This window comes from Podarcis liolepis, assembly GCF_965112155.1.
Source record: "Podarcis liolepis genome assembly, chromosome: 1".
NCBI lineage: Eukaryota > Metazoa > Chordata > Lepidosauria > Squamata > Lacertidae > Podarcis > Podarcis liolepis.
In genome coordinates, this window is record NC_139554.1 from 48,425,691 (window position 1) to 48,443,860 (window position 18,170).

Consider the following 18,170-nt stretch of genomic DNA (forward strand, 5'->3'; position numbering starts at 1 on the left):
TCACCAGTCAATTTCAATTCATTTATAATTACCAATGTACTTCCACGATGCATGTGTTTTGAACACGTGTGTTGCTTTCACACTTTAAAGCATACAGTAGCACCTTAAAGACCAACTAAGTTAGTTCTTGGTATGAGCTTTCGTGTGCATGCACACTTCTTCAGATACACTGAAGAATGCACACGAAAGCTCATACCAAGAACTAACTTAGTTGGTCTTTAAGGTGCTACTGGAAGGAATTTTTTTTATTTTGACTATGGCAGACCAACACGGCTACCTATCTGTAATTTAAAGCATACATTTAAACATGTTGGGCAAGGCAACATTGTCTGTGTGTTTTGGTATACTTCATTAAAATAGTCCATAAACCATTAATATATCTTAAAATATAAGCTAAAAATAATAAGCAGAAGGAAAACAAATTGATTTGCAATAATATTTGTAATAGCTCTTCTTTCAAAATAATAATCTTATAAAAAGATTGTTCACAGGCATTTGCTTTGCAGGGGTCAAATGTTACAAGTGCAAACATATACTGCTACCAAGATATCAAGAGTTTTCTGTACATGAATAGTTCTAATAGAACAGAGAAGCCCATTGGTTATAAGCAAGGCTTTCTAAACACTCAGTGCAATTTTGCACAGAATCTGCTTTCTATCACTGACTGTGGATCGACATTTTCCGTTTCATATTTTGGTCTAACCATCTGTAAAAGGGCAGGTACAAGTTTTGCAGGCAGAAGGTTATAGGTTCAATCCCTGATATCTCTAGTTAAATGAAAACATAGCTACCTAAAAAAACGCAATCCTAACATATAAAAGCCTCACTTCCTTTGTTTATTGTACACACAGCACACTGAAACACTTAGAACAGTAAAGAACAAGGTACAAAAATAGTTTCCTTTAGAGTCAGCAAGTGTCAATGTGTTTCAGACAGGAAAAACATAGTAAAATACTGTAATGCTAAGCCTTAAGGCATGTTATCATTCTGTCCAACCATTATATATTCTGTGTAGAATGTTTTTTACACATCTAATACACTGCTGGACCCCAGAAAGAAGTCCTACCTTTTCAACACACTGTGACAAGTGAATTCCCGATAAAGATGAATTCTGCTGGCAATTAAAACCAGCTTTTCTTCTGTGGTAAAATAATCAGGAAAACGGTGCCGTGCCATCTCAAGAAGCCTGTTAGGAACCCAAAAGACATGTCACTGACATTAATAATAACAATAATTTTATTATTTATTTATACCCCGCCCATCTGGCACAGAGGATGTGCATCTGAATTCAAGAATGTTTTGCAAACTTTTAAGTTCATTCTCAGAATTTCTGAAAATGAAGAGAAAACACACATACGCAACCAACTAAGTCTCTTAAAAGGTGAATAGAATTTGCAATCCAGCTTCATTACACTATTTGAGGTTATGACACTGATTTTCAATGGAGGCAGATTTTCTACTTCATTGCATTCCATAAATGCTCTCTGAATAAAGAGAGCTAGAATTAACTGATTTTGTAACAAAGTCTAAAGTCAACTCCTACAGAGTGTCATGTTAGCTCAAATACATAATAAGAGGAAATGAAAAAACAACATGGAAAAGCAGTAAACATATGGCAGCAACAATTCTTCAAATGAGAACACTTCAGATGCCCCTGAAGGTGTCAAAATAAACTTCAACAGGCCTAAGTTTGCAGCCACACACTGCACTTTTTAGATTTGACAACAGGTCTCCCCTTACTGCAATAGCAGAGACAGTCAAGTTCCAGAAGACTTTAAGCATGCGAGGCCTCAAAGATCTGGCACCATAGGTGACTTGCCAGAGCAGGTACAACAGGGCACCTCAGGCTTACAAGCTGCTATGCCCTCTTCCACCTTCCAGAGCCATACAGGATCTGGACTCTATATGTTTAGATCTTGCAAAGGCTGGATGCGGATGACAGATTTGACAATATGAGGGTTTCAGATTGCACCCTTGCAATATGCGTTGACATATGAAAAACGCCATAAAGATCTCTCTCTATACAATGGTACCGCTGGATGCGAACGGGATTCGTTCCGGAGCCACATTTGCATCCTGAAGCGAACACAATCTGTGTCTGCGCAGTCGCGACTCGCCGCTTCCGCGCATGATGTCATTTTGAGCGTCTGCTCATGCGCGAGCAGCGAAACCCGAAAGTAACGCGCTCCGTTACTTCCAGGTCGCCACAGAGCGCAACCCGAAACGGCTTAACCTGAAGCAACTTCAACCCGAAGTATAACTGTGTGTGTGTGTGTGTGTGTGTAAACTTACCTTTCAGCACTGAATGCAGATTCTGTATCAATATATATAACTGCCCCATCCAATCCTCCCAAGCTGGTGGGAAACGTCGCCAGCAAGCTCATCATAATACAAAACTGAGTCTTGCCACAACCTGATGGACCAGTTATCTAATAACAAAAGAACATGTATGAAGCAGCATCATACAGAAAAGACAAAACCTTTGTTGATTTTTATTTTAGCCAACGGCACACTATTCACTTGCGACTCATGTAACTTAACATTTCACGGTGTATCTCAAACTGATGGCAATGATAAGCTGAACCTTAAAGGTTCAACTTCTAATCCAAACACACACTTTAGTGGTAAAACAAGCAAACCTGTGGCAGGATAACAAAATTATATATTAATTCTGTGAGATATTTTTGTAGCTTTTTAATATTGCTTTTGTGTATATGGGCAATCCTCATTTTGCATGGGGGTTTCACTCCAGACTCCCATACGTGTCAGTATACAGCACATAAACCCTCTTCACACCCGCCTCACCCCTTTTGTGATGCTTTGGGACTATTTCCAGGTTCGCTGCCGTACACGTGTGTGCAATCGCAAGTCATTCGGACACACCTAAATCAGGAGTATTTATTATTCCATGAAGTAGTATATTTGCTTTATATACCGGGGTGGGGGGTGAAGTCTAAGAACTGGTACACTGGGCACAATCCTGCCAAAGGTAAGCAATCTTATAGAGTAATCCTATACATGGCTGCTCAGAAATTAAGACTATTAAATTCAGGTTAAGCACATATAGGATTACAGCATCCAAATCAAATTGATTCCAATGGGTAAGTTGAGTAAAACTTAACTTTGTCCCACCAAGGTCAGCAGGGCTCAAAAATATTTACCTTTGGCTCACTGTACCCATAAATTTTGAATCTGCTGAGGGAATGAATCCACCAAACAGTAATATGCTGACTCTTTAGAACAATGTAATTCCCAAACCTGTTGAGAATTCATAGTTCATCTTATTCCAATTTTAATTTGAAATCAGGTGTCCGCCCATGTAATAGAGACCTCACTATGATAACAGCATTCAAATTTTCCTCTTTGGAAAGAGACACTTTTCTTTTTCAGTTAATGGTATGTTATTTGCAGAACATGAGTTGATTGACCGCAAAGAGTTACTTACAATTCAGTTTCCAGTTTAAACCGCACTAGTGGTTTGGAAAAAAAGGTCCTGTGCCAACAGAGTTTCCTGGCTCTTAGAAAACAAGCACAAGATCTGGCAGCAGAGGATATCACTTAAACCTTTACTTTACATGGCTCATGTAGCTGAGTTCCAACTTTCCAACCACCATCATTGTTGGATAATGTAAGAAGAAAGACAGGTCAACTTTTTCAGAAAGATTTAGCTTAAAAAGCGTAACCACAAAAAGTAGGGAATAAAACACTATTCCTTTGAGGTAAAAGTGCAGGCTATGCATTAGCTGTCGTCCCAAGTTTAACATAAACAGTCCGAGAAGAAAATAAGCTAAACTGAATCTACATTTGATCAAGATGGATTATTGCACTTTAGGGGTGCTCATCTGCAATCTCAGCTTCATAACGAAGAAGTAGTACATAGCAGTGACATACTGCCATATGCTTCCTTCTTTATATTATTATTTAATGCATTTATAACCCACCATTTTCTCCAAAGAGCTCAAGGTGGCATCCATGGTTCTTCCCGTCCTCATTTAATCCTCACAAAAGTCCTGTGAGGTAGGTTAGGCTGAGGGACAGTGACCAGCCAAAAGTCAGCCAGTGAGCTTCATGGTCAAGCGAAAACTCTGGTCTCCTAGGTCTTAGTATGACACTCTAACCACTATACTACATCGGCTTTCAAATTGTTGCTGTGCATGATTATCACACAAGCATCCACATAAAAAAGCTTAATTACACAATGGGAACACTGTCTGGAGTTTGATGCAAGATAAATGCAAGCATAACTTTTATGTTTTGTTCACAAGGCAATTCCTCAAATAGTTTCTGCATTCTGACATCCCCCCCCATGTTAGCTCGTCTTCACTGAATTCTCCAGGGTGACCAAAAATGCTAATGGATATTACAAAAGAACATCTCTTCTATCCATTATTGTGTGAAGTATCTCACAAATGGCCATGTCAAAATTCTGAACTAGAAAAGTAAGTACATTTTTATCAGGTTGATGAGTTCAAAAGAGCTGCTTCCTGTCAGGTGAACAGGAAAGCTTTGCAAAAGAGACTTAACCTGTGGAGTGAGAGGGGCTCTTCATTTGCTACATTTTTCATGTAGGAAAATGTAGGAAAATCACATGTCTCTACTGACAATTATCACTACGCACAGTGAAACAGACAACTGAGTGAGCACTGAGACAATCTATAGGGTGCTTTTGCGCTTTCCCCTGCAATTTATTATAGAAACTTTATAATGGTACTTTTCACTAAAAGATTCTTAATGCAAGGATTAGTAGTTCAGATGAATTTGAGGCTTAAATTTTGAAGTTGGTTTTGTTTTGCTTTTTTTTACAATCAAGCAGTATATACATTTTAGGAAATAAATACATGAATTTGGGTGGGTTGTGGGAAACACCCTTCTCCGCGGGCAAACCTGGGCTATGAAACTCCAACTTGCCCTCTCTTCGTCAACCTTTGGCCACCTGCTAAGAAGTTCCTTTTTCAGCATTTGACCTACCAAGCTGAACATTTTTTACTGATCTGCTGATCATGTTTGCTTTATCTGCTGTGACCTGTCTCCCAAGAAGAGCTCGCAGCCACTTTGCTTCTCCCCAGTATTTTTTACTCCTGTATTGCACTAAGTTAAGCTAAGGTTTGGCTTAGAATGTCATCCAAACCCAAGCTCAAGGTTATGTTGTCTCCTTACGTTCTTGGCTAAACCTTGTGACTAGTGAGTAGAGACCTTAACTACAAGCGCAGATTCAGATGATAAACTAAAATCTGGCTCAAGTCAGTGCAGTGCTGGAGTAAAAAAGACCAGGGAGGAACAAAGTGCCTACAAGCTACTCTTAGGGAGCCTGACCATTCACATGATCCCCCTGTAGAAAACAGAGAAACACTGGTTACATTCAGATGCACCACAAAACCATGGTTAAGCCAATTAGTTTGTATATGAAATGTGTGCTGATGCACACAGCATAGCTGTTCACACTTTGCTCCTTTCCTCCAGCCGGAAAACAGACCACAGAGTGGCTGGCTTCATATTATGTCTGAACCAGCTTCTGTGGTTTGTTTATCTCAAACAAGCCACCATTGGGAAGCCAGGAACAAACCTTGGCTTCAGAAAGTGGCATGCTTGAAGCTAAGCAAACCACAAGGTCTAGTGTATTCATAACACTAAGCAAGTGCTTCATGGCTTGTTTTCCTGCTGGAGAAAGTGAGAAGCAAAGTGGGAACAAGCAAACTGTGTAGACTAGAACACAGATCATGGCACAGACTAATTTGTTCATACATGGTTTATGGTTTTGTGTTGCAACCAAGCATTGCAACTGCCCCTAACCTGCTCATAAGAGTACTGATGTGTGCAACAGAGAGCACACATCTGTATCTTTTGGTTCATTACCATTAACAAGAAAGTTTACAGTGCACATTATTTTTAGTGATCAATTGGAACTATACAGAACCAGTTATTAATGTACAAAAGGATTCAGTTTGTCACATTTTAAACTTATTAATGAATAGTCACCCCTTTTATGTAAAACATAAAACTCCTCTTCTATTACAGAAAAAGAAGCAGCATGATTGGCCAGCTTTTACCTCTGTAAGAGAGCCACAGGCAATCCCACCATGCAATATTTTATCCAGATCTCCCAGTGTTGTGGGCAAGAATGCTGATGAAGGGTTGGTGGTTCTTTTCATTTTCATTTCATAAACCTACAATAACCAAAATCAATTAGAAAAAGATGTTGCGATCAACTGGTAAGAAAAATGTCTGGTATTTGTTTGCTCCCAAGTAGAATTTCTTAGTGCTTGGCAAAAAAAAAATGCCATGTACTTTCTCATCCTTTAATGAGATTTTCCCCAATCTTCCGACCAAACCAAACACCACAAAACAATATTAAAGACTGTTGTGTCTATCAACATTTTTATGCTACAGCCTTCAATTTATATCTTGTATCATCGTGCCAAGCTTTAAAATATTTTCCCCTCTTTGGGACAATATGCATCATTTAATTTGCAAAGTACCACTTCAGAGAAAATATTATCCTTGTGGTTAAGTACAGCTGGAAAACATACACACGGTAAAAACCACAAACCAAGACAAAACTAACTGGTTCCAAAAAGTCTGGGTTCATTACAAGGTTTACTGCACAAATCTAAACCTGTCTGCTTGGAATTAAGTCCAACTGAACTCAATGGGGCTTACTCACAGGTAAGTGTGTATATAACATTCCCAGCTTATTGAGATTTTTGTACAGAGTTGTGAAGCTTATATATACATATTTTTTAAATCTAATAAAGTGTTTAACATGAACAACAGGTACAAAGCAAGCAGGTTCTTTTCCAAAAACCCTTTGCTTTGATGCAACATGTTGGAATTGCTTGAAAAGGTTATATTTGAAAAAGGAAGGCTTTGTGCCTCAGATTAAGATTAAAAAATAAAATGTTTTCAAGACTTATGCAAACTAATACAAACATAAATGCAATCTAAATCTCAAAGTATTGATACCCTAACAGATTTTGGTAGAAGGCAAATGTTTGTTAGGAGATTTGTACCCATAGCTAATTGTACTATAGACAAAAAAGACTAAAACATTACAGCTGGATAACACAGAAAGCTATGTGACGTTGCTTGGATGTCCTGTAAAAAGTAACTGAACAAAGGATGGTAACTCCAGAGAAAATGAATAGTGCAGGGGCAACTAAGTCCCTCTTCCAAAACACATGAAGCAGTTTATCTGTTTGACATACAAGAGAATAATGTATTGTGCCATTTCTCTGCCATATACTAAGGAAGCATTTGCTAGTACCAATATTCCTGAAGAACAAGGCTCACTTCATATGTTACTTCCTTCCTGTGAGCCTTTCTATAAGGAGAAAACCTTTTTAAAGCTAAGCACATTTATTGTTAATACCTGAAGTATAGTGTCCCCTACAAGTGGAAAGATGAGACAGGAGACACACATAGCAATAATAGTCATTCCTATCCTGGGATCATATATTGTAGAGCTGGAAGGAACCATGAGGGTCAGCTAGTCCAACCCCTGCAATGCAGAAATCTTTTGCCCAGTATGGGGCTTGAACCCACAACCCTGAGATTAAAGAGTCTCATGCCTACCCACCAAGCTATCAGCAAATGGATACTTACAGTTTGCATTCTGGGAGCACAGGCTTGGCTGACTGTGTGAAGAAGCTTCTGCACATTCCAGTAACTCTGTCCAGTCACTTTCATTAACTCCAGTAGTGAAAGACATAAAAAGTCCTGAAACATTACCAAACAAAAATCTGGGAGAATTAAGAGTGGAAATAACTAAAATAACTTCACATATTTAAAAGCAATTTCTAAAACATTTATTTTCTTCTGCAATTAAGATGACAAGAGTTCACAGGTTGGTCTTAATCATGCCATGTATCCTTTAACGTAACATCAGAAGACTTTATGCCTCTATTAAATTTGTCTCACCTGACAAGTAGTGATCTGATGTCGACTGAGTCTCTTACAAAGCTCCTGTGGCAACCCTGCTCTTCTCAGTTTCTTACTTGCCATGTTCATATATTTTGTGACAAGAAACACAATCCTAGGTCATAATAAATGCAAGATTACTTGAAACACTGTGTTCAAGAACAATGTGTTCACATCCTCCCTAAGAGAGTTTTGCCTTCATTCTACTGAATTTATTACATCTCTTATTCAATATATTGCTGAATACGAGCACATCCATCTCACTTAATCTGTTGTTTTTCACGAATAGTAATAAATCCAGTTCTGCCCCCGCTCTAAAATCAGTTACAATGCAACCAAAAGATGCCCAGAGACCTTTGTGGCCCTTTACTTTTCCTCAGCTTACACAAATGGCATTGGAATGACACTCAAAACAAAGCAGTCACAAGTATCTCTTTCTGGCCAGCAAGTTCAACCAGGAGCTTTCTCCCAACTTGTCCTCAGTGTAGGGTCCTTGTGTTTTTAAAGTTTCATGCTTAGAAACAGGGCTTGAAACCAGTGTAGGATAGTCCATTGGGGTGAAAGAAGCACCACTCACCAACCTCACTCTTCCCTCAGCCAGCTCCCACCTGCCTGTCTTCTTACATACAATCGGCTCAGTTGTGGTACCCTTGGTTTTGCCATTCTAAAATTCAGCAGGACAAGGACATAACCAGTATTTGTTAGCTCTGTCATTGGCTTTGGCTTCACATACTGTTGACCTCCCTGCCTTCCAGCCTAACAATCCCTCCCCCTTTTATTACAAGCAATTTATTGGTACCAGCCTAGCAATCCCAATGGGCACCAGTCCCCACTGACTGAGAGGGATGGTCAGGTCTTTTTGCAGACAGTGTCCTGAGGTGATTCAAAGGCAGGCTGATGTTCCTGGGAAGAGAACTGTTATTCTGATTAACACGGTTTGAGTAGTGAGAAAAATCTCAACCCAGGTCATCATGGACTGAATCTACTTTAGGTTCACATGAACTTATTTACTTGGAAGCACAGCCCATAGCTTTCAAATAATACTTTGATCACAGCTATTCTTAAAATAATTTCAGCTGTATCATATTTATCTCAGCCTCCCCAAAATGTCTAATTTTTGTAAGAGAGATATGCCAGGGATCAAGGCTATATGAAAGCCATTCCCTTTAATACTAGATGCCCAAGGATGGCTGTGGTCACTCAACAGTGAAAGAATGGTGTTGTGTACCCAAGTCTAGTACTTATAATACAAATGTATTATGTGCACAGTATCATTCCCTCACTGCTAGTGATAATTGTCAGTGTTTTCATTCTATCATATTCCACTAGTTGGTTGTGTTTTTAAAAGGTCATGGTTTTATCACAGGTGACTGCACAACATCTTGAGGGATCAGTTGTTTATTTCATGTGCACGGGCATAGCCAAGTGGGACAGAAAAGGTCAGCTGCCCCCATCAAGTAAAACAATAGGACTACTTAACTAACTGGCCAATCTCTTCGGTTCTGCCTCCCCCCTAACAAAAATCCTGGCCACACCCATGTTCATATGATGTCTTTTTTTAAAAAATGCAAAACCAACTCTGTATCCTGCATTTCTCACTTTAGTTCATTTTATTCCATCCAGGGTTGCACATTAGGTTTCACCTTTCATTTCTCTCTCTCCACCCTAATTACTACACATTTACCCCCAGGTAAATGTTGGAGAGAGAGAGAGAAAATCACAAAATATCAGGAATGCTAGTTTTGGAGGATCAAACTGTTTTCCTTCTGGGGTTTGATACATTTTATACTGAAATAGTTTCACTAGTGCTTCATAAGGGGTAAGTGTTCAGTCTCTAAAAGTTTATTTTGAATGATATAACTTTTAATGTCACAAAATACCATAGGGGGAGGAAACCATACAGCGCCAGTGATGCCACATAAGCACAAGTTGAAATACATACAGACATGCCATCTGCCAGAACTACACAGGTTACTACAATTACCACACCAGCTGGCAGGAAGAGATTCCCTCTGAGGAAATATTGTGTTTTGACCTAGGAAAACATAACGCCCCATAAGAACTAACAGTCGGTAAAGTCTTGGTACGTTGCTAAATGAGGAGAGAAGCAGCCTTGCCACAAGATGATAGCCCTGCCCATTCCTGGTGGAGGGGGAGAACACGCTCTAGCGAACAATCCTATGCACACTTCGAGGTCTCACTGCGCGCAGCGGGATTTACTTCCGAAGCGACATATATAGGATTGCGCTGGAACCCCCTATAGGGCTGTAGTCCACGTTCTGGGAAAGCTCCAGCTTGGCGGCTCAGGCACTGCTGAGAGAAGCGACGGCGGGCACAGGCGGAAGCAGCAGCCAGGCCCTCCAACAGCACGAGCTCCCAACTGTACGCTGCGCGCACCATCTATTTCCCTTCCACGCTCCCAGCATATTGCGCGCACAACACATACCCAGGATAGGGGGACGGCAGCGGGAACTACCTTCGACCCCCGCACACACAACATGCACACAACCGCCACATACACACACACCCCTGGGCGGAGAAGTGGCAGCCCAGAAACTTCTTGACTCCGCCTGCTAAGGAGAAACGCGGCGGGGAAACCGAACCCGTCGCCTCCACCGCCCACCGCGCGCCCCGAATCCTAACCTGGAAACTTTTCAAAGTCTCCCACTTCTCCACAGGAGGAGGAGGAAACATCCGCCCAAGAGCACCTAGAGCTCTGATTGGTCTCCGGCTGAGGCGCTTCGTCCAGTAATTTCTGGCAACGGGGCCTACGCTAACGAAAGGCCTTCTGGGAGCTGTAGTTCTGTCTTATTGCTCCCGAGTTGAGCAAAACGGGTTCGTCCAAAGGGGCTGATGTTTTAAAACTAATAAAATAGTTGTTACTCGCCGTGGCCGCTAGAGGGTTAGATCTGATTGTGGGAAGCAAAGTTTCCGTCTTCACACTGTGCCGTGTACGAATGAAGCTATGAATTACTGCCGCGTAGATATACCTATCATTCATGAGGTCCATTCCACGTGATGCTGGAATCAGGCTTTTAGTGTGACAGCACATATCATTTGGAACTCCTCCGATCCATTGCGTATTGGACCAGCACCCTCTCTATTTTCTTTACAGCACTTGCCCAAGACATTCCTCTTTCAAGAGGCCTCACTTGACTGCTGTTCCTGCCTCTACACTGTCCCACCTCTCCTCTACTTCTGGTAGACCAGGAACAGTGTTGACTTGACACCTACAGATTATAATGCACTTCTCCTTACTAGATAGTGGGGGTGGTTGTGACTTTGCAACTGCCTGCACCACCTACCTGCCCATCCTACCTAACGCTATTGCTATCACATGCAGCAATGGCAGGAGGCGACTAAACAAACATCTTCACTCCTGCTTACAAAGGGGAGGCACAACAGCTGTAGCAGCACCAAGTTTATGTTGTGGAGAAAGAGGTTTCTGTCTCCCACATATGGCAGCAAGAGCCACAGCAAGGAAAGTGGCGGGGGGGGGGGGAGGGAGAGGCTTGAAGAGTCACAAGTCAGTGGGGAGGAGTTCCTCTCCAGCATAGATTAAATACTAAACTGGATAAGAAGCTTGAGGGAATGGGAGTGTGGTAGAAATGTTCGTCTTGTATTTGAGGTGAGCATTACAAATCACAAAGGTTCATGTTAAAATGAAGGAATTACGAAGCACAGTGGTATGGTTAAAGCTATCTGGCCTTAATGACTCACTCATTTTAGTTTTAAATTCTCCAACTTCAGCATTTAGTACAGCATTTTGCTTGTTTTTGAATATTATGGGACCCCTGCGGCTAATGATTCTTAGATGCTACAGTAGTAAAACAAGTACTAACTGTACTGCCCTGTACTGCCCTGCTAAACTGGGACACTGAGGGCAGATTTTCCCCAAGAAAAGCAAAGAACAACAGTAACAACAAAGGGGAGATTTGCCAGTGGCACAGTCCATTGACATCAAACACTCCAATTACCATGAAGGAATCAAAAATAATTAGCTTAGCAAAGGACAAACCAGATGATGGAATATTTTAAATCTCTTCTTATCCCATCATTTGGAAGCTAAAATAAGATGACTTTGCTGTGTTTCTACAACTTAAAGGGCACATTATCCACATTACGGGGATGGGAAAACAGTCAACAAAGTAACTTGGCCGTTGTGCAAAAGAAAAAGTAGTTATTATAAGTATTTTTGTGAAACCTTTGCCTAGCAAATAGTCTATCCACTTTAGTTAGAAGTCCAGTATCATAGAGTAGCTGGATGCAGAGCAGTGGTGGAAGGCACCAGCAGGGGCGTCCCCAAGGGAACCCCCAAGGGAAAAAGGCTCAGAGCTTGGGGGTTGATGGTGGGATGACAATGAGTGGTCAGAGAGAGAAGGAGGAACAGACTGGGAGGAAGGGGTGCCAAAAGCTGAAGAGGTAACAGGGTTTAGTGAGCAGGAATGAAGCTAGGGCAGAGAACAGTCCAGAATCAGAGGTAGAAGCTGATGCAGGAGAGGAGGGAGGCCAAGAGGCAGAGATGAGGCAGACAGGTTGGTGAGGAAGCCAGGATGTCTTAACCTCCTGCAATAGGCAGCTCCCCTTCCCCCTGGTCTCCCAGAACCCAAATAGGTATGAAGAGGGCAGAGCAAAGACGGGCAAGATGAAGGAGCCTCAGATTGCTTGGGAAGGAACCAAGTTAGGAGGAGACTGAGAGAGCTGTGGGAAGGTAGTCCTCACAATTGCCTCATTGGGGCAAGAGCTACTGGAAAAAGTTGCTGTGTTCACTAGGCCTGGCCTCCCAAGCTGTTTCGTTTCTTTGAACAAATAGAGTTAACTTCACTGACACTATGTGAATTATTACTGACCTGCTCCTGACACACTCCCTGACATCCAGGGGGAGGGAGCAAATTAGGAAATTCGCTTCTATAGCACAGCCATGTAAAACTGTTCTGAATTAGATAAATAATTTCCTGCTCACCTATCCCTGAACCTTAGCTATCTAGCACCTTAGGGCAATTCTCATAGAATTCAGATGTAGGTGAGATCAAAGGTGATGACTTGACAGTAGAGCTTGGAAAGAGTTTCATTTAACCTTCTCTTTCCTATGTTTAATGGAGAGTTAAATGGGGAAAATTGGGCCCAAAGAATGTGCATTTCGTAGCACATAGCACATAAACATAGTTTCATACACACAGCATTCTAGGATACTTCATTCTGTTAGGGATTCTACTGTCTTCACAATGGAAAGAGTCCTGTGGGAGACTTAATTAGGATTGGAGGAAGCATTTCCCCCCAGTCTAGTAACTTCTCCAAGGACTCTTACTCCAAATGGATTTGGTGTCTTGCAAAGCTAACAGCATCCTGGGTGGAATGCATGCCAACACCCTCTTCAGAATACTATAAGCTCTTAGGGGAGGGATGTGGAACCTGTGGCCCTCCAGTTTTGTTGGTCTCCAACTCCTTCCAGCCTCAGCCAGAATAGCCAATGGACAGATATGATGGGAGTTGGAGTTCAACAACAACTGGAGGTACACATGCACCAGCAAATCTGCCACTGTTGGATAAGTAAGCAGGGCAGCTGATTTCTGAGCTATAAAGCAGGGACCTCTTGCAGAGAGGATGAGTCTGCATGCTTTTCAGCTGAAGCTCAACAGGATAAACAAGAGGTCTTTGGGATTATTCTACATTTAGCCTTGACTCCTTTAAGAGGATTGTTTTCCAAGATCCTATGTGTTTCCCTTCTCTTGGTTAAAGGGGAAACAGCACTTATCTGTCTGTGGCAGTCACTTCTAAAATAGACCTGCAATGTCCTGTTAGTTGAAAAGGGTTTATAATAGTAAAGTGTCGATGAAAATTAACAAGTCACTGGGTCCAAATGGAATACACTTGAGAGTACTGTAAAACTGCATTACTGTTGACAAGAATATGCAACTCTGTTCTCACTAAAATAGGCCTCCTTAAAGGAAAGTTGCAAAGCAGCCAATGTAAAATCTGATTTTTTAAATTATTTTTTTAGAAGGGATGCCAGGAAATTACAGTCCAGTTAGCCCAACATCTGTTCTGGCTAAACTAGAGTAAGCATTATTACACCTAGAACTGTTGAACATATATAAAAAAACAAGTATTGGTGGGAAATAATTAGCATAGGAAAGAAAATTGCCTTTATGCCCTGATTGTGAGCCCTTTGTAGGCATCAGGTTTAGCCATTGTAGAGTGACTGGAAATCAACAGGAGTCTAATGAGTGCCACCTTTCCCCCTAAACAACCATACCCTCCAACATTTCTCTGATGAAAATAGGGACATCCTAAGGAAAAATGGGACATTCCGGGATCAAATCAGAAACTGAGATGGCTTCAGTAAATCTGGGACTGTCCTTGGAAAGTAGGGATACTTGGAAGGTCTGAACATCCAGTGAAAAATGGGCATATGTGTGTCTATAAGTTTTACACACTTTTCTTCATGAGTGGTACTTCTGTTGAGGACATTTAGCTTGTGTGAAACAGTCGTGAAAGAGATACTTTCTGTTAGTTAATGGAATGGTTTAAATGTATGTGAAGTGTACAGAATCTTGTCTGGTCTGTTTTAAGTGGCTAGAACTGAATTGGAATTAGTTTTGAATTAATACATACAGTATTGCTTAGAAATATCTTAACATAAATCTGAATGAGCAATAAACATATGGCCAGGAGATGGCAGTGGTACATAATTCAATAAATGAACCACAGAAGAGCAGAAAACATTTTATGTAGAGGGAGACTATAAACTCACTTTCAATAGTAAACTGAAGTACTATACTTTCAGCCTCAGACGTCTAATGAACACTAAGGAAAAATATTAACTGAGCTCATAACTTTTCTGATTTAATGATCAGTGTTGTTTTTGCCATCTGCCTTGCCCATTTGAGACACATGTAATGTAGATTTGCCTTATGTCTTCTCTGTCACATAGCCACTTTTTGGGTATTATTATTATTATTATTATTATTATTATTATTATTATTTCATCATCATCATTGAATTTTTCCTTGAATGGAATGTAGGCATTTTAAACCAGCTGTGTGAATCAACTACCATGAATCCAAATAGCTAAGGCCATTACTCAATGTTAAGAAGCCACATTCTCTCATATGGAATTTAATGTAAATTTTATCAGTTAATTAACTAATTGATCCACCAACACTCATATTTAAATCAAGAAGAGGAGCCATAACTGAGTGGTCAAGCATTTGTTTTGCATTAAAGCAACCCCAAGTTTAATTCTTGCATCTCCACTTGGAAGGCTCAGGGTAGTTTACAACAATTTAAAATGCAGTATTAAAAGCAGTTGAAACAAATGACAATAAACAGAATGGGGTGGAGTAATTATAAAATAGAGTATATTGGTGTCAAAGGCCAGGGTGATTTTTATCCATAGCAGCTGTTTCACAATACTAGTTTGCTGCATAAATACTCAGTTCAGGCAGGGAAAAAGTGGTCTGCACATATTGAAAATAACACCAGTTTGTGAATTGGCCCTTGAGACAGGCATGATCCTATTGCATTGCAAATTGCTATGCTTTGGTACAGGAGCAAAGAGCCCTGATGGAATGTATCAGGCAAATTGTATTTAGACGGATCTGCCATTAGTTGCAACCATCATATACAATAGATTATAACTATTACTATTATTAATAATAGTAATCTATTACTTGGAGCTATATTTTTCTGCTGTTACTTTCTCTCTCTCCCACTTCCCTGACCACTGTCCTGAATTTATAAGGTGAAGTACATTTGCCTGATGAGCTGACATGAGAGTAATGAATACATGTTAGCCTACTATCGAGCCTACTCTGAGGCTATGATGGTAGCACAGAAGCATCTTCCCTTGCCAGCATTATGTCTTCACAGTGGCTTGGGGACTCTTAACAACCAGACCCAGTAGAAAATCTAAATGGAGGTATCCAGGACACCATCTGGTCCAAGTTTATTGGATGACGTTCAGTTATAAAGGCCTGAGGACATGGACAAGGCACATGGCTAAGTTCAACCAACCAACCTGTATTCCTGATGCTTGTCACTCTTGACTTACTGCATCTAGCAGGGAGGGAGTATCTAGTTGAGTCTGGTAAATGAGACAGGGGGGCAGTCCCAGCTATCTTTAAAAAGGCTGTAGTAAAACTGTTCCTGAAACAAAAAACTACAGTATATTGGACTTGAAGAAAGTTAGCAACTTTCAGCAGGTAGCTAGCCTTTCTTTCCCAGGCAAAGCATCTGCCAAGTCTAGGTGCTATTGGATTTTTTAAATTTATTCAATACATTTTGATTGGATTTAAGGCCCAGTTTTTCTGCAGAAACTGCCTTGTTCACCCTGTGTGGTGCCCTTTGCCAGGATCTAAAGAATAAGACCATGCCCTTAGAAAATTATCTAATCTGTCATTTATTTGATGAGTGCTATTTCTTCCTGCCGCCTAGTATTTTAGTATTATTTATTTATGTTTTATGTGGTTTTATGGATTTTTAAAAAATGTACATTGCATTGTGGTTTAATTATTATGCTGTGCATCAATTTGGATGCGTTTTTTGGCAGAAAAGTAGTTACACATATTGGAAAGAAAACTAAAATAAACAAAATCCATTAGAAGACATTTGTTTCATAATGACCCAATGAATCAAACTACATTTTAATCCATTATCCAAGACATCCTCTCTAGAGTTATGCTTGCTTCCCTCGGCTGCAGTCTTGCATATTTTTTATCACTAAAAAGAAGAAGCAAGCTAAGTACTTCAGCGGAAATTGTACCAGAGGAGGAAAAAGGCAGAGAGTCAGCTGATCTAGAACTACTGACTCTGTAACAAAACAGGGTTTCTGCGTGGCTGGCAACAGTAAAGTAGACTCACAGTCCGCGTGTTTATCTCCATATGAGATCTGACTATTGAGGTGCCCTTGACAGAGAAACTGCACACTTTACTCAGCAGATTATCTTGGAACAATAAGTTCTCAATCCAGGACTGAGAACACAAGAACGTACTCATTTTATCCCTGCATTTTAATAAGTATATTTAATGCATACAGGGCATTGCTGTGGCCTTCATTCACTCCATAAAGTGACCTAATGATATGTATATCATGGTGCAGAAGGCTCACTAAATATTTTTATTAGGAACAAAAGAAGCTGATCTGTTATCCAAGCTGCTGCACCCTGGATGTCAGTGCTGGCTCAGGTTCATGGGAGTTGTAGTCCAAAATATCTGGCAAGCACCAGGTTAGGTGAAGCTACCTTAGACCATTGATCCATGTAGCTCTATAGTGTCCTCACTGATTGGCAGCAGCTTTCCTGGATTTCAAAGAGGGATCTTCCCAGTCTATCCTGAAGATGTCATGGACTGAACCTGGGAAAACTTATGCATGCAAAATGTATGCTCTGCCACTGAGCTACAATTATTTACCCAAGGGAATGGCTTACTTACTGATACATGAGTCAAGTCTTACCTCTGTCATTGACCAAGCAAATTTCTGCTGCTTGGCCCCATTCCCTTGCCTCAGAGGACATCAGTGAGAGCTGTTGCCTGGTAGGTGGAGGCTAAAGGGAAACACCACTGAAGATCAAGGATGCAGTCAGGAAATGCTGCCTGACAATTCCTGGCACCAATCTTTTTTGCCTACTACGTATGCCTTTGGACTTAATTTTAGTATCCAACTTGAAACAGAAACATGGCCCTAGCAGCTACCTCTGGTTACGAACTTAATTTGTTCTGAAGGTCCATTCTTAAGCTGAAACCGTTATTATCCTGAGGCGCGCTTTCACTAATGGGGCCTCCCATTGCATGCACGACTTCCGTTCACATCCTGGGGCAAAGTTCACAACCAGGAGCAGCTACTTCTAGGTTAGTGGAGCTCGTTACCTGAAGCGTTCATAACCAGAAGCATTCGTAACCAGAGGTACCACTGTATTATTGCATCTCCCATTCTGTCCCACAGCTAATTTCTACTGAAGGAGGGCAAGGTCATCTTGAAGTTTGCAAAGCCACAAAAAATATTGAATCTGGAATATGAAGCCATTTTTTGTAGGCAAACAGCTTTCTCTTAATCCTTGTTCTCAGTCCTATAGCCAGAAAAATAATGCAATCTTTGTTTTCCTGTAAGGGTTTTAACTTCTGCTCTGGAAATCTGCGGTTATGTATTTTGTGCAATACCATATGCTAACAGAGGAAAATTTGAAGTTTTTCAGTGAAGTTAATTTCTATGTGTATAGAATTAAGCTAGATGAACCAAAGTCACTTTGTTGATCAGT

The 18,170-nt window shown here is 40.7% G+C and overlaps 1 protein-coding gene across 15 annotated transcripts in view; it reads right to left on the reverse strand.

Annotated features, from left to right (window-relative positions):
- The window catches only part of RAD51B (RAD51 paralog B), a 297,374-nt gene extending 279,679 nt beyond the window's left edge, over positions 1 to 17,695 (reverse strand). For 3 of the 15 annotated variants that reach the window (XR_014516114.1, XM_083461034.1, XM_083461027.1), the window contains exons 1-6: positions 10,558 to 10,876; positions 7,915 to 8,029; positions 7,600 to 7,713; positions 6,048 to 6,164; positions 2,293 to 2,429; positions 1,067 to 1,186 (exon numbers count right to left, since the gene is read on the reverse strand). Coding sequence is in view for 14 of the 15 variants with exons in the window: in XM_083461034.1 (XP_083317160.1) it covers positions 1,067 to 1,186; positions 2,293 to 2,429; positions 6,048 to 6,164; positions 7,600 to 7,713; positions 7,915 to 8,004 (578 nt within the window). In the remaining variant the exon portion in view is untranslated. The other 12 variants (XM_083461035.1, XM_083461025.1, XM_083461031.1 and 9 more) reach the window with 12 other exon arrangements.
- Between the last annotated feature and the right edge of the window lie 475 nt (positions 17,696 to 18,170).